Here is a 16,963-nt window from a genome sequence, read left to right on the forward strand (position 1 = left end):
ATCCTTTCCTCATCATCATAGCTTAATGTTGCTCTCTCTACTTTTTTGCCACGTATTCAGCCAACTTGGCCGATAGTCATCTAATTTCCCCACCTTTTAGTTGTTCACTGGACTTGGACCAACTTGCTCCCTCGTCTCATTTTATTCGAGGCGATCGACTGGCTATAAAATTTAAAAAATAACGAAAGATTTTTAAAACTTTAATAACACATTATAAAAATTTATGTGGCTATAAATTATTTTAAGATAAATTTAAAGTGAACCTATTACCTTCTCCGGATCAAGAAGAGTTTCCACTTACCCTTTTTTTTTCTTTAGTGAAAAAAAAAATGTCCACTTATCAAATCAAGAAAAAATTAACCTTATCTTTTCAAATTTACCCTCATTAATTGTTATGTCATCAAGTTGTAATACCTATTTAATTAGGATGAGTTTAGTCAAATTATCTATTTTTATCTAGAAATTAATATTATTTTAATAAATTAATGGCTAAATGAACACTCTTTTTAATCCGAAAGTAACATTAATTAAATATATAAAGATATCAATTTTTTTTGGAACCAACCAATTAAAAAGAAAAGGTGTCATAGATAGAGGGCTTCCTAGTTACTGCTAGTAATAAGTAAAAACAGAGCAGGAAAAGATGGACGAAAGGGGACCCAGGAGATTTAATTTGAGTGGGGAGAGCATACGAGTATAAAACAACATAAATGGGAACTTTACAACAACCAGAAAAAAAAAAAAAAAAAAAAAAAAAAAAAAGGGAAAACTGGATGGGAGCAATGGTGATGTTAAAACTAGAATATCTTTTTCTGAGAATTTTCTATTAGGGCTAGACTTGGCTTAACAGAAAAAGAAAAAAAAAATGGGACGAAGGAAGGTAGAAATAAAGAGAATCCAAGATAAAAACTCTAGGCAAGTTGCTTTTTGTAAACGAAGAAAAGGCCTATTGAAGAAAGCCAAAGCACTCTCAATTCTGTGCGATGTTGATGTTGCTGCTGTTATCTTCTCCAATAGTGGCAGGCTCCACGAATTCTCCAACACTAACAGGTTTTCATTTTAATGCACTTATTATACTTATCTGCCCCAGACCCCATGTTGTGGGATTTCACTGGGTTGTTGTTGTTATATTATACTTATCTGAAAGGGTCTAATTAAGTATTTGTTAGGAAGACTAGTTTCTACCTGACACGTTTATTAACTAAATCATTTTTAGCGGTGCAGGTTTTGGTATTTCTATTTGAGTTGATCTTACTGATGCCTAAGAGAGCTTACCTTTTTTTGCATGTGAAATGCAAGGATGTTAACATAATATACGATTGGGAATATGCGGATCCAACTAATTTGAAAGCTAATCAATTAATCCCTTTGTCCCAATTTATACAAGGGTAAGATCTATTTGGATAGTCAAACGACTCTTTCTTTGGCTCAATTTCAAACATAGATTATTCGAGTATTTTATAATAAAATTTATATATTTGAAAATTATATAAAAAGTGGTATACGTCTGCATAATTAATAATTCACAATATATAAAAAGAGTTGAAGAAAATCATAGTCAAAGAAAAAGTTGTTTGACTCCCAAATAGATTAACCCTCTTATAAATTGGGACTGAGAAAGTAATAAAAATAATGAGATAGTATTCCAACCAATATTACTGAACAAAAAGAAGGTAATACCTCAATTGAATGTGTGTGGTAATAATTGATAGATGAGCCCAAAGAGTTTGAGAGTATAAGCGAAAGTTTAATGAATTTTATGCAATGATTACTTCTATCCTTATACAAGAGAGTGTAGTAAACTCTCCTAAATTTAAGGAATTAACCTAACCTGATCTTGTGGATAAGATTAGATAAATAATTCAAATAATGTAACAAACTAAATCCAATCCTAACAACTTGATAACAACTCAAGTTGGCTAAAGCATCAAAGAAAAATTAGCTTAGGCATTGACTTGATGAGAGTGTCTGCAATAGCTTCGTCAATGATAGATAAGTATTTCATAGTCATTCCATCGGATCTTACATTGTTGCGAAGATAATGAAAATTCACTTCAATGTGTCTCATCTTGTTGTGGAGAACTTGACTTTTGTGTAGATGTGAGATGCCAATATTGTCGCCAAAAAAAAAAAAAAGGCTTATGTGAGATATAATATCTTAGTCCATTGAGTAAATCTTGGACTTGCGTGCTCTCAACAACATTAGTCACTGATTTGTATTATTCTTCAATGGAAGAACAGACAACTGATCGTTGCTTCCTGGAGGACCCACAAATGGGGAGGTTTTCCTTAAAAATCATATACCTAAAAGTGGAGATTCTATCAATTGGATCCCCCCCCCCCCCTAAAGGAAGCATCGATATACATATATAAGTTCATGTCAGGATGACGAAGAATTTGTAGTTAAGAGGCCGTGGACGATTTGAGGTATCGGAAAACCCTTCTTACCACCTTCCAACGCTACAACTCAAGACATGCATAAACAGGGATAGTTTGTTTAGTGCAAATGAAATATCAAGATGTGTTGAAGGATGTGTTGCAACTTATATGTGCTGGTTAAGGGTTGCATCATCGGGGATAAATTATCAACTGCTTTCGATGGTGAATGGGTGTGGTGATCCCTTTGCATTCGGTCATATCCAGTTCTAATAGTATCTCAAGGATATACCTATAGGACTGTGATAAGATAATCCCATTGCGAACATATTTAACTTCAATCACTAAAAAGCACTTAAGTTTGTCACAATTGACGAGAAACTTGTTGAGGTAAAGTTGGTTAATAGTAGTATTTGGTTGAGGTAAAGTCGGCTAAGGGTAGTACAGAATTTGGGCATGGCCACTCATATTGGTTCACCTATGAGTGGACACGCCCAGATTCTATACTGCCACAACCAACTTTACATTCAACAAAGTCTCTAGTCAATTGTGGCAGACTTAACTATTTTATGGAGATTGAAGTTAAGTATGTTCCCAATAGGATTGTCTTAGTCGAGGTACATACTTGAGATACTCTTAGAGCTGGATATGACTAGCAAAAGTGTCACCTCACCCATATGTTCAAGTTCACCACTGAAAGTAGTTGATGGTTCACCCTCTGCCGCTGCAACCTTATACCCCCGCACACTTGGTAAGTTGCAATACTTGTGTCTCAATATGTCTTGATATTTCATTTATAGTAAACAAACTATCACAATTCATGCATGCCCCGAGCTTGTAGTATTGGAAGGTGGTAAAAAGGGTTCTTTGACATCTAAAATCATCTGCAACCTCTTGCTTACGAATTCCTAGTCATCCTGACATGGACGTATATATGTATGTTGATGCTGACTGGGCGGGTGATCCAGTTGACAGAATCTCCACTTTTGGATATATATCTTTCTTGGGAAAACCCTCTATTTAATGGACATCCAAGAAGCAATGATCAGTTGCCCATTCTTTCATCAAAGCATTAATGCAAGTTAGTAGCTAATGTTGCTGAGATCACGTGGGTCCAAAATTTACTGGATGAACTAAGGTTCCACATCTCATAGACGCTAATTATTTTTTGTGACAATATGGCATCTCATATACGCAGAAATAAAGTTCTCTAAAGCAAGATGAAGCACATTGAAGTGGATTTTCATCATCTCCGCAAGAATATGAGATCTGACTAAGTGACAATGAAATACTTACCCATTATATTTTTGATCAAGTTGTAGACACTCTCACCAAGCCATTGCCTAAGCTAACCTTTCTTTGATGTTTAGCCAACTTGAGAGGGCTTATTAGGACAAGCACATTGTTGATCAATTGTTTCACGTCATTACTCAGTTATTATCAAGTTGTTAGGATTAAATTTAGTTTTTTTTTCACCATTTGAATTATTTATCTACAAGACTAGATTAAGTTAGTTCCTCAAATTTTGGGAGAGTCAGTTATGCTCTCTTGTATTTAAGGAATAGTTATCATTGAATAAAATTCATTCAAGTTTTCCTTACACTCTCAAGCTCCTTAGGTATATATAAAACCCTAATTATTCTAAGAAAATATGAAATTGTCCAAACTAAAATTCTCCTTTCTTTGCTAGACCAAAGATGCCGAACTGGCTCGATAAAATTTTCCTAACGCATCGAGTTGGGTTGATAATTTTAAGAAGCTTCGATTTATGTGCCTCAATATTTGCATTAGTCCAAGCTACTCCATAACGCTTCGCCACCATCCCAACACATTGCACTTGCTCAACAAATTTCCCTAGAGCGTCAAGTTTGGATTGTTAATTCTAGGTAACTCGAGTTTGTGCCTCATATTCCGGACGTTGGTTTTTCAAGTAGCTCCTCAATGCTTCGCTAGCATCGCAAAAGGACACAACCAAAGCCAGTGCAATGGACTGGACTTGAGTTTCTATCCAAAGCTCAAACAATTGAATGGGAGTCCCCCCGCCCAAAACTCCTCACACAACATCTCCATCTAGGTCCTTGAGATCGCAAAAATGTTCAAAATGGCTCTAAAAGCATCTTTTGACCTTATCTTGAAGTCTCTTCAACATGCAATCCGTGAATCTTTTAAATTTAGCATGGGTCAAGGTTCCTCTTGACTACTTTTAACTTTTTGAAATCGTATCATTTTTACTCATGAAAAGGATTTGTCCTCGAGCTCAGCCCATCTACTTCAAAAGAAAAGAACCAATGTATTAGTCAAATCACAATAAAGGCCATACCAGGTTTCTTGGTTGAAATAACATGAAATTATACACAAAAAGCTTTTTACACTTGAATTTAGATATTTACAGTCAATAAATTTCGAGATATAATCATTATCTAACATAATAATTCATCGTAAATACGACATAAGAATATGGTTCATTACCTCTAAAAATACCTTAGGTGTTCTAGGAAACCCAAGCATTATAATAAGCCAATTATACATATCGTACTTAGACTGATTTACCAATAGGATTTCATCACCTAGTATTCTTCAATGTGGTGGCTCTAAATTAAAAATTATTGTTCAAATTCATATCATACACATACCTGCAAATAAGGAAAAGATAGTTAGAGGGTTGTTCAACAACAAAGAATTAACCATTGAGCATTCATATTCCCTTATGTAATGAGGTTTCTCTCCAACACTTCTAGTTATCAAACTCCATGAAATTTAATTTAATTTAATTTTTGATAATTTCATCGCCTCTTCCATCATTAACATCCCCAAGAGGCAATTCCAAGATCAGCTCCAAATCTTACAATTAGTTCAATCTCCTAATTCATAACGAGTTAATCAAAATAAGTTAGGTCCAAGGTATTTATACTAAGGACAAATTATTATAAAATGCCTAAAATAACCCTAATATAGGCCATAGAGTGTCGTTAGACACTTTTGGAAAATTCAACTATTGCCCACTCTTCATAGCTCGCGATATGGTGTTGAAAGGTCTTACTCTGCGCTCATGCTCAGTGTCGTGTTCGCCATTCTCTTGTGCTAGAAAGTAAGCTGGCAGATCTTTCATGTAAGCTGGCAGATCTTTCATGTTTGCACTTGTACTGCTCTGATCACGATACCCTCCAAGCTTTTAGTTCCTTGTGATCGCGATATGTGTCGCACGATCACAATAATCTAAATGAAGCACAAACTTTACAACTAAGCCTATCATCCAAGGCTTCCCAAATTAGTTCCAAACTCTGTTTCCTGATCTTCCTACCATTCCAATAGTTTGTGCATAAGATGGAATCCTCCAAAGGATCATTTAATGCTTTCCACTTTATAAAAAGTAATTCAAGTGTTTATATCTCCTTTGCTTGGATATGAGTGAATTGCGTTGTAGGAGTAGATCTAGGGTCATAATCCACCCCTTCTTGGAAGAAATTCAATTCTCAAATATTTACTTTTCTCATCAAAGGAGATAAATCACTAACATTCGCCTCATCATGCACAGGAACTTAAAAGGGGCCTTCCCCCTTAGGTAGAAACTTGTTTCCTTCTTTATGGAACCTTTCTTTCAAGTGAACCCAAAATTCAATCTTTTGGGTTCAAAAATCATCCTCTTTTCTTTCTTGCTTTACTAATCGCTTTGGTATTCATTTTCTCAAGTTGCCTTCTAGCATTCTCATGAATTGTTTTCATAGCTTCGCTCTCTTCCTGGCATCTAAACTCACAACTTCTTGAGAGAACGAAGTTAGATCCAAAAGGATAAACACATCAAATGGAGACATATCAATAGAAGAATGGAATAGTACGGTTGTGAGGAAACTCAGCTAAAGGTAAGTGGTCCTCACATGAGTTAGGCTTACCCTTGACTATGACTCTGAAGTGTTACCTAATGTGCTATTAACCACTTCAGTTTGGCCATCGATTTGAGGTTGATAAGAAGTAGACTTCACTTCGATGTCAAGCTTTTCGTATAACCCGTCCAAAAAGAGCTAAGAAACTAAGAATCTCTATCACTAAAATATTGGTTCTATAAACCCTATGCAATTTAAGCACAAAGTTAATGAACAAGTCAACAACATCAGTAGCATCATCACTTTTATGATATGGTATGAAATAAGTTATTTCAAGAATATCTATCAACTACCACAAAAATGTTATCTCTTTTCTATTTTATTCTAAGATAAATCGAGCACAAAATATATGAAAATGTCAAACCAAGGTGCGTTGAAAATAGAAACGGTATCATGCAAAGTATACTGTTGCGCCTCAGACTTAGTATGGTTATAATCAACTCACAAGCACAACAAATACTTTCAACATCATGTTTCACCTTAAGTCAAAAGAAATATTCTTAAAATATAGCTAAAGTCATAGGTACACCTAAATGGACATCAAACCCCACTATATGGCTCTCTAATAAGTAACTCTCTCCAATAAGATTAAGGCACATACACTTTACCATATCTAAACAAATAACCATCAATCTTAAAAAACCTTCTTTGTTCGCTAACCTTTTTAAGTGCTCTTTTTTTTTAGTCTCTCATCCTCACGATAACTATCATCAAGCCTGCTTACATTTTTATATGCCTCAGCTTGCTGACATTTGGTGTAGTGCTCCCCAAGATCAACATCATTAGGAGTTCCTTCGAACTCTCAAATCCCACCAACCTTGAAGTGAAAGATTAATGAAAGCATGTCTCTTAAAAAAGGCATCGACAACTGCATTTTCCTTATCCTTCCTATATTGAACTGTATAAAAAAAGGCATAATACATAAATAAACCCTTAAATTTGGCCTCAGCTGGTAAGTATGTCCTTCAATTTTGAGTGTGCATGAGTAGCCACCTCAACTTGTATAAAGTTGAACAAGTAAACACGAATGCTGATGTGGCACTGATGTGTCAATGACGTGGCGTCTCCAAAATTTATATGCCACGTCAGTGCCACATCAGCATTTGTGTTTACTTGTTCAACTTTATATAAGTTGAGGTGCCTGCTTGTGCACACCCAAAGTTGGAGGGCATACTTACCAGCTGAGGCCAAATTTGAGAGCATGTTTATGTATTATGCCTATAAAAAAATATTCTAAAACTCCAACCCACCTGGCATGACTATTGTCCAGCTTATCTTGGCTTTCTAAGAAACTTCAAAGAATTGTGATTAGTTCTTACAATAAACTCTCTATGTCAAAAATAATGTTGCCAATTATCTATAGTCTGCGCCAAATCAAAAGATTTCCTATATATTATATTTCAAATTTCCTCCCTTAAGCTTCTAACTAAAGTAGGCTAAACTCTTTCCTTCTTGCATTAATACGACCCCTGTGCCAACTTTACTAGAAACATACTCAATCTCAAAGACTTTTTTAAAGTTTGGTAGTTATAATAAAAGTGGTGTGCCATCCTTAAAAGCTCATTTCTGCTCTTCACCCTAATAAAAAGATTTGTTCTTTTGTATCATTTGATGAGTCAAAGAAGAAGCAATAGACTAAATTCTTAACAAATCTCCTATAGAAACTCGCTAAACTATGAAAGTTCCTTATGTCGCCTATAGACAGAGGTGTAGGTCAATCTCTAATAACTTCAAACTTAGATTCATCCATTTCCACCCTTCTAGCACGAACATCAAAGCCAAGAAATATCACTTTATCCACATACAAGATACACTTTTTCAAACTAGCATAAAGCTTCTCATCTAATCTAGAATACATCAAAATATCATCAAAGTACACAATTATAAACTTGCAAATGAAAGGTTTCATGACATGATTCATAAGGCGCATAAAAATGTTATGTGCGTTTGCACATCCAAATTAGACATTACAAACTATTCATACAAATCAAATTTTCTTTTGAAGACGATTTTTCATTCTATCACCGGGTTTCATCTTGATCTTGTGGTATCCAAATCTCAAGGCAGTTTTAAAAAAAAAAAGTTGGAACCACTTCACTCATCAAGTATGTCATCAAGCCTAGTTATAAGGTGATGATAATTTACCATGATTTTGTTGATAACTCCACAGTCAATATAGATTCACTAACTTCCATCCTTCTTTGACACTACGATCATGGGTAGGACACTAGGACTAAAGCTCTCTCTCACTAACCCCATCTCAAGAAGATCATCAACATGATTTCACAATTTTTTGTAGCCTCTGGGTTGCTCCTATATGCTGCTTGATTTAAAAGTTGATATGGAACAAAGTTAATTTGATGCTCGATTCCCCTCAAATGTGGTAGCTCCTTGGCAACTCGTTCGACATCTTTATAATCTTGCAAAAGAGTAGAAACAACACTAGACAAAAAAGGGATGAATTCATTAAAAGTCAAAATAATCTTTATGCGTAATAAGTATAACATATGGTTATCCTCAACCTCTTTCAAAGCACTATGATGACTAACTAATAACTCACTTTTTCTTCTCCGCTGAATTTACCATCATGTTATAAATGTGAAAACTTTCCCTCAGTTTCCCGCATACTCTCACTTCTTACCTCTCTTAAGGTGCCACTATTCCCATTTTCTATCTCTTGCTTCACCTTTTTTCCTTTTCCCTCAACTCTCTTATTTCTTGTAATCCTTACTAACTTCTAATGGAGTCAAAGGTAAACATGTAAATTTACACCCATCTTTAATAGGAGAATATTTGTTAATCTTGACATCATGCCTTGTTTCTCTATGATATTGTCTATATCAGCGTAGAAGCAAATGACAAGCTTGCATTGGCACTATATCACACCAAACCTTATCATAATACTTACCAATCTTGCACTTGATCATTACTATCTTGGAAACTTTGAGTTCCCCATAATCGTTCAATCATTGGAGTCTTTATGATTTAGGATGTTTCTTTGTACGCAAATTCAATTGTTCTACCAAAGTTGCACTTTTCATATGCATAACTACCAATATCAATGATAGTTGAGCAAATATATCTGATAATATTGCATCTAGCATGAAAATTCTCTCTTTGACCTTGATCTTATACCTTCTTAGCTAAGGCTTTCGCAAGTCTCCTTACTACCAAATAGCGCTTTGGGCCATCTTCTTCCCGTTCTCCATGTTCACCTTCACTTTCTTCTCCAACATCTTCAACATCTCTTTCAACATTTCCAGACTAAGGATCTAAGTAGATTGAAGTATTTCTTAGGTATTGAGCTTGATCAGTCTAGATCCAGTATTATTATTTCACAACAAAAGTATGCCTTAAACATTCTTGGGAAGACATGAACTATAGGTTGTGGACCTATTGATACTCGTATGGATCCGAATTCTAAACTTACGCTGGGACAGAGGGAGCCTTTTAGCGATCCTGCAAAATATAGGCGGTTGGTTACTAAGTTGAATTAACTCACAGTGTCTAGACCTGACATTTCCTTTCCTGTAAGTGTTGTAAGTCAATTGATGGACTCTCCTATGATAGTCATTGAGGCACAGTTATATCTCATTACGATATATAAAAACAGCCTCAGGCAAAGGATTACTCAGATTTATTAGATATACAGACGTGGGTTGGATCGCCTTCTGATACATGTTCTACATTTTGATATTTTGTTTTAGTGTGAGAAAAAATGGTGTCTTGGAAGAGCAAGAAACTGGACCTGGTTGTTCGATATAGTGTAGAAGTAGAATATCGAGCAATGACTGTAGCAACTTCTAATCTAGTCTGGATCAAACATTTGCTTAATTGAAATTTGAAGAAGTCAACAAAGATGAAACTTGTGTGTCATAATTAAGCAGCCCTTCATATTGCATCGGGTTGATCTTGAGGAAGAACTCCTCTTGATCAGTTCACCCTTGCTAGAGAACTTTGAGAAAGACGATGTAGTCAATGTCTTGATCTCCTAGTGAATCTTCCAAGATGTGTTCCATGAGAGGACTAAATGTATTGTGATTGACCGTCATTTAGTCAGACAAAAAAAAAAACTCTCAGGAGATATTGCTATAAATTTGTACAAGTCAAATGATCAGATGTTTTCATTAAGTCCCTCACTGATACTATTAATAAGCTAGGTACAGATGACATATATGCACATGCTTGAACGAGAGTATTAGATAGTTCATGCATGGAGTATGCATTGGAAAACATGTAGTATGTACCGCGTAAAATAAAGGTATTAATAGAGCACAATGTAACACAATAATTTTAACTTATCTCAATAATATTTTTCCCATGCCCTTATTTCTCATACCAAGCTTGACACCTGATTCCTCCCTCTTGGTGGAACTTACGGCATGAGCTCCTTAGCCTTGCCCATGTGAGCTACGCCAAATGGCGGGTGATAGCCAGGACTTTCTGTTCCATTGCCAAGGCTACCTCCCTTGCTCTGTAAGCCCTTCGCGGGATGGCCCTGAACATTCCCTTGATTTCCAGCTTATATTTTTTGCTTCTTTTTATCACTTTGCCACTTCAACCCACCTTTAATTCATACCATAACTAATGTACTAGTTGTTGCCTATTTACTCATCTTTGGGTCTTTGATCTCTATCTATCAATATATATTCTCTCTCTATTTTATCTTCCTTTCAACTTTCACTTTATTGTTAGTTGCTCGTCATCATTTGGTATCATAACTTATAATATGTTTGCTATTATTACACCCAATAAATTTAAGGATTTGAACCACAGAAACCATTATCTAGCAAAAATAACTAAACACCACAGTTGATAGCTTGAGCTTCATTAGGTCCATTGATTTGATGTAAATACAACATGATTGACATAATAGATTAATTGCATTTTTGCATCCTCCTCCCCATCTTAACTATTTGAGAAATTTCTTTAGCAATATGAACTTCCATGTAGTTGAAGTTAGTGCTCGATATTCTGTTGTTGCTCAATATTCCGTGTTTGCACTTGATAAAGTTACTACATCTTGTTTCTTTTTAACTTTTCTAACATACTAGATTTTCTCCAATTACAACACGGTGCCCTAAAGAGAATCATTTGTGCCAAGGAGATCTTATTCAGTTTGCATCCGAGTATCCATTAATATTTGGATGTCTCTTGTCAACATGACCTTTGATGTAACTTAGAATACAAATCACCCCATTCTAATGATTGTCACTAGAGGTGTTAAATGAGCGGGTTGGGCTAAATTTGAACAAATCAAAATGGACTGAGCAAATAAATGAAGCCTGCCCTAAATTTAGTTGGGCTGAAATGGGCTAAACCATTGGTCATAATCTAATCCGCCCAACTCTTACTAAGTTTTGATTTCTTTGTTTGATTCCTTAAGTTTCCTTATTTTTGCTTTACGTATTAAAACTTACCATAATTGTACTTACCCACCAAAAGCATATCTGATATTATATGTTCCAGTGTGACAGGGATACTTCAACGATACAAAAGCCATGTCGAAGCAGAAAAAGAGATCTCAGCAGAAATCCAGGTCGCAGAGGTATTTGATTAGTTGATTGCTATCAACTTATATTCTGGTGAATTAGAACCCTCTCCGGATACTTGAAAATAAGTGCACTGTGTGTGCATATATTTAAATTCTCAATTAATTTGGTTACTCTTGCCTCGATCTGAAGAGTATTAAGTAACTCTGAAGTTGCACCCTTCCAAAAAAAAAAAAAAAAAAATGTAAAAGAGCAGCCTTGAACTGCTCAGAGATCAATATCTAATCTGAACTATGGAACTGTGAAATATATGTGACTTCCTGCATTTTCAATAGGTCCGAAGATACTACATATACACGTTAGCTTTGGTGTGCCAGCTCCCGGACTGGAAGATCCAAATTATTAATGATGCCTACTCTTAATCATAGTGCATCAAAGATCATGCAGCTGTTCAACTAAATGTACTATCAAAAGAAGTCTTCTTGTTGCTCGACTAATATAAGTTATGCTAGACACGCATAGTATTTCGTCAAATCCTGGAAGCATGCTCTGACTAGTTCATTTGTGTAGCTAATAGAGTTGATTAGTAACTCATCATGGATTTCATTGCGTGCTTTGCAATGTATGCTCAGTAATCATTTGAGTTTAATTCACTGTTTATCTTAAATAATCATACTCAAATTTTTGTGCTGAAAAGTTTTCTCTATCATTCTGAGGTGGAAATAGCACTCAAAATACTCAAGGTTTATGACAGTGGGAGAACTGTTACAAAGAACAGAAAGGTACTGATCTTATACTTCATTTTTGTTTCTTAAAGCTTATTATACCACTGATGGTCTGTCTCAATTTCACAGGCAACTTGAGGAAACTAATGCTGATGGTCTCACTGTGACTGACCTTATCCATTGGGAAAACGAACTTCAAACAGCTATAATACAAATCAGATCCAGAAAGGTCTTTCTACATTCCTCTGTTTTAGACCATGCATATGTAGGAAAGCCTATTTGGTTCTAGTAGTTGCTTTACTAGATTTTTCTGGCCCTATTGGAATTGCATCAATTGGAACTCTGGTGCTGAAATATACATAAAAAGTACAAGTTTCCCTTCTTACTGCCTTTGGCTTTAGTAATATGAGAAGTTGTCACAATGTCAATGTGTTTTTCAGACATGAGAACCCTTGCTAGAGTACCTCAATGTTGTTTCCATTCACCTTCGCTCATAACTCCATAAGTTCTAATGCTTTTTCCATGATTTAGTTTCTCAACCAAATTAAATGGCAAGAAACCATATTTGCTAGTGAACTCATCCAGATATTTATTTTTATTTTTGTTTACCTTCACTATGTCTTTTTGCATTTTTTTTAAATAATGTTTGAGTTTAGTACCATAATTTCAGTATTATAGTATGGTTCCCTATGAGTTAGTACCTCAGAACAAAGCAAATCTGAATAGTTTGGGTTTGTGCAGACAAATATGATGCTTGAATCTGTTAAGGGTCTTCATAAGAAGGTAAGTTTTCATTTCCATTGGCACATCATTGCTTATTTTCTGATAAGCCATCCTAAAAACTAGTTTTTTCCTTCACCACTCGTCAGCATTTCCTAAGTCCTGAGTTTGGTCTCTGGCGTTGATTCCCTGAAATTGGAATCTAAGATCAAGGTGCATTTGGTTTAGGTTTAGCTTATTCAAACCTTCATATATCAGAAAACTAGCATCTTTCATCCTTATGTTGCTCGGACTCTCCAAAAATACACCAGGTGTGTGTCTGGATCATTCAAAAGCTATGTATTTTGGAGGATCCGACAAGAGTTCGGTAGAAATTTTTGAGGGTCCGAGCGACAGTATTCATTTAATAAACTATACAATTTTGGTGTTGAACTTTTCTTCTTTTCCGGGGTTATAGAACAGACCATCCTTGGTTTCAATCGAGGACTAGTCACTAGTGCTTGCATGCTGTGTGAATGTCAAATATTGTGTAAGCTTATTGTTGGAAGGAGTATAAAGAGGCACAAAACATCCACTTTGTCCTCGTAAGTTTCTTGATAGGCTGGTCTAAAAGTATGTTAAGACTTCATAATCTAGGCTTCTCTTTTTAGCAAATCTCATAGAATTATCTACGCTCCTTCAAGTCAACGGAGTTAATAGCATCCATGGTTTCTACAACTCTATGAGGCTTTGTAATCAACAGTTATTATCAGATATCTTTAATTGTTTTAGGATGAATTAATATCATGTTAAAATTTTCCATTGGACCGCACATGATATCCCTTTTTGCAGGAAAAACAGCTGCTAGAGGAAAACAAATTTCTGGAGGACAATGTAAATCTTACCTCACAAAATCTGCTATCACAAATTAGACCTCTTTTAAGTGTTTTCTAACTAACTAATATGCATATGCCCATACAGATAGCTAGGATCAAGAAAAACAGAAAAAAGATGGCTACGGATTTCACTGACCTTCCACCACCCCACATAATTTGTGGACAACAGAGAGTGACCCTCAATTTCTTCTAGTGATTTTGTCAAATAGGCTTGCTGTGGCTCCAGGCGAATAACCTGCAAAGGATGGTTCCTGTATTTACTATCACGTCGTACATGAAATAAGGAAAAGTAAGGTGTCTTCGGAAATAACTAACAATATTGTGCAATTTCAGTAAAATTCTTTGAGCCGAGGATGTCTCGGAAACAGCCTCTCTACCTTTTCAAGATAGGGGTAAGGTTTGCGTACACACTACCTCCCCAGACCCTACTTGTGGATTTCACTGGGTTTGTTGTTGTTGTTATTGTGCAGTTTCAGTAGAACTAATTGTTCATCTGTATGACCGTGTAATTGAAAAGGTGAAGATGAACTTTGGCCCTCCGGTTTGTGTTTTACATGTTCAGTGTTTTTGTTGCATGTCATGACCTTGTTCTTTTTTCTCTTGGATGATGATTAATTTATTTCTGTACTTGACATATACAAGAGGGTGAGTTATATGGGCTTATGCTTTTATTTTTCTGAAGTTGTATAACGTACTTGAAGCTATTTTTAAGAATTAAATTCATTCTTGAGAAATACTCTACACACTATATATGCTATGGCTGCTTCACATATAGTTTGAAATTCTTATGCTATTAATTTCCATTCAATATACTTGGGAACTTGCTCTATTATATACTATTACTTTGAAGAATTCATGTCAGAGCTAACAACGGATGAAGATCCTCCTATCAGACCAGTTGGGTAGCATGAAAAAAAAAAAGATTAAACAGAGGAAATTTAAATTTTAAAAAGAGTAGAATCTCATCATCAATATGAGATCAAATAGATTTGAACACTCAAAACCAAAAGACTAACAAAAAATCAAGAAAACAAAAAGTATTGTGCTAGTGGAACTTACAGATTGATGAAGAAATAAATATAAGGCAGCTGCTAACTTTCCTCTCACTGCAAGGAAAAACCATATTACAGTTCTTCATATGCAACTCAGAGAAAATATATTGCTACTATTTAACTGGAAACTCAGATGGCAATATGGGTCCCAACTACACGTGGAAATGAACCAGGGAATGGTTATAAAGAAACACAAGTGTTCGGTGCACTAATAATGCCCTAAAAAGTGAAAAAACACACATAATACGTAGACTATGATCTAACACCTATAAAGCTGCTATATATGTACATAGAGGAATTTACGACTATGGTATCAGACACCTGACGACTACGTCGACAAATTAATAGAACCGACTTGGATTACTCTGGCTCCAAGCCCCCAACATCAACCTCTGCAACTTGATTCTATTGGTTCATAATTAGGGTTATGAAAAATATGATCCGCCTAACCTGTTCGAGTTTGGGATGCTGACCCGCTCAATTACTAGCTTATTAGTACATTTCAGCCCATAAGAGTTTGGAAAAATAGTAATTTGTATTTGATATGTTATTTATAACCATAATAAAAAATGAAACTAATTTTATTACGTATTAAAAATAGGGAAAAGGGTCAAATATAATTTTATTATGTATTAAAAATAGAGAAAAGGGTCAAATATAACCCTTTACTTTAGTTTATTGTTTAACTTTGTCCTCCGTTAGCCAAAGTAGTCAAATATACCTCTATCTTTACAAGTTGGGGCCAAATATACCCCTACAGTTAACAAAGTTTCAAAAAACCCTCATTTTTAACATATTCCACATAAGCAAGTCTAGTCATTAGAATTGAGTGACATGGATGACACATGACATTTAACTTATTCTATCTGGTGCCTATGTGGCAATTTTTAAAAAAACAATCTAGAAATTTGATTTTTCTAAAACAAATATGAAAAAAAGGCTTTTATTAAAAATCTGAAACTTTTTTGTTTTAATAAAACCCTACTTTTTTAAAATATGTTCTCGAAAATTGGATATTTTAGTTAAAAGTTTTGGAAAATGATTTTTTTTTTTTTAAATCTAGAAAACTGTAAAGTATTTTTTTTTTTTTAAAAAGTGTCCTATTTTTTTTTTTTAAATCAGGATTAATTTTACAAAATCTGAAAAATTGATTTTAAAAAAAATCAGTTTCCAGATTTTTAATAAAAATATCTAATTTTCCAGATTTTTTTTTTTAACAAGCGTGTTTTATAAAATGAAAAAAAATAAGATTTTTAATAAAAGCCATTTTTAACATATTTGTTTTAAGAAAAAGCAATTTTCCAGATTGTCTTTTAAAAAAGGGAAAAGGGTCAAAAATATCCCTCTACTTTGGGAAAAAGGCTAAAAATATCCTCCGAACTAATTTTGGGTCAAAAATACCCTTCGCGTCATTAAAGTTTTCAAATATACCCCTGTCTTAACGAAAATTCCCAAATCCCCCAAATTAACCCGATTTCATTTTTTTAAACCCGCTTCACTATTTAAACCCGACTCAACTAAATAAAAACCTACGATCCTACGATCACATTTTTTCACCCTGGTCTACATGTTTATAGGGGATCGTAGGATTGTAGGTTTTTTATTTAGTTGGGTCGGGTTTAAATAATGGCTTGGGTTTAAAAAATGAAACCGGATTAATTTGGGGGATTTGAGAATTTCCGTTAAGACAGGGGTATATTTGAAAACTTTAATGACGCAAGGGGTATTTTTGACCCAAAATTAGTTCGGAGGATATTTTTAGCCATTTTCTCAAAGTAGAGGGGTATTTTTGACACTTTTCCCTTTAAAAAATTGCCAAGTAGGCACCACATAGAATAAGTT

The 16,963-nt window shown here is 34.8% G+C and overlaps 1 protein-coding gene across 2 annotated transcripts; it reads left to right on the plus strand.

The window, feature by feature from the left end:
• The first annotated feature begins 738 nt into the window (after positions 1–738).
• LOC132040265 (agamous-like MADS-box protein AGL70) lies at positions 739–14,608 on the plus strand. Of its 2 annotated transcripts, XM_059430893.1 has the most exons (7): positions 741–1,050; positions 11,727–11,805; positions 12,476–12,531; positions 12,604–12,703; positions 13,216–13,257; positions 14,026–14,067; positions 14,155–14,608. In XM_059430893.1, exons 1-7 carry the CDS (start codon positions 866–868, stop codon positions 14,260–14,262), a joined length of 612 nt encoding a protein of 203 aa, XP_059286876.1. In that variant the 5' UTR covers positions 741–865; the 3' UTR covers positions 14,263–14,608. The 2 variants fall into 2 exon arrangements, with proteins under 2 accessions (XP_059286877.1, XP_059286876.1); XM_059430894.1 differs by lacking the exon at positions 14,026–14,067 and having other exon boundaries at positions 739–1,050.
• The last annotated feature ends 2,355 nt before the right edge of the window (positions 14,609–16,963 follow it).

The sequence above is a fragment of the Lycium ferocissimum genome, chromosome 12 (assembly GCF_029784015.1).
Source record: "Lycium ferocissimum isolate CSIRO_LF1 chromosome 12, AGI_CSIRO_Lferr_CH_V1, whole genome shotgun sequence".
Lineage (NCBI taxonomy): Eukaryota > Viridiplantae > Streptophyta > Magnoliopsida > Solanales > Solanaceae > Lycium > Lycium ferocissimum.

What these genes read in the sequence shown, in the direction of transcription:
- LOC132040265 (XM_059430893.1), top strand. Translation starts at nt 866, where the DNA reads ATGGGACGAAGGAAGGTAGAAATAAAGAGAATCCAAGATAAAAACTCT. An exon ending in GAATTCTCCAACACTAACAG is followed by an intron (nt 1,051 to 11,726) that starts GTTTTCATTTTA and finishes TATATGTTCCAG; the next exon opens with TGTGACAGGGATACTTCAAC. An exon ending in CAGAAATCCAGGTCGCAGAG is followed by an intron (nt 11,806 to 12,475) that starts GTATTTGATTAG and finishes AGGTGGAAATAG; the next exon opens with CACTCAAAATACTCAAGGTT.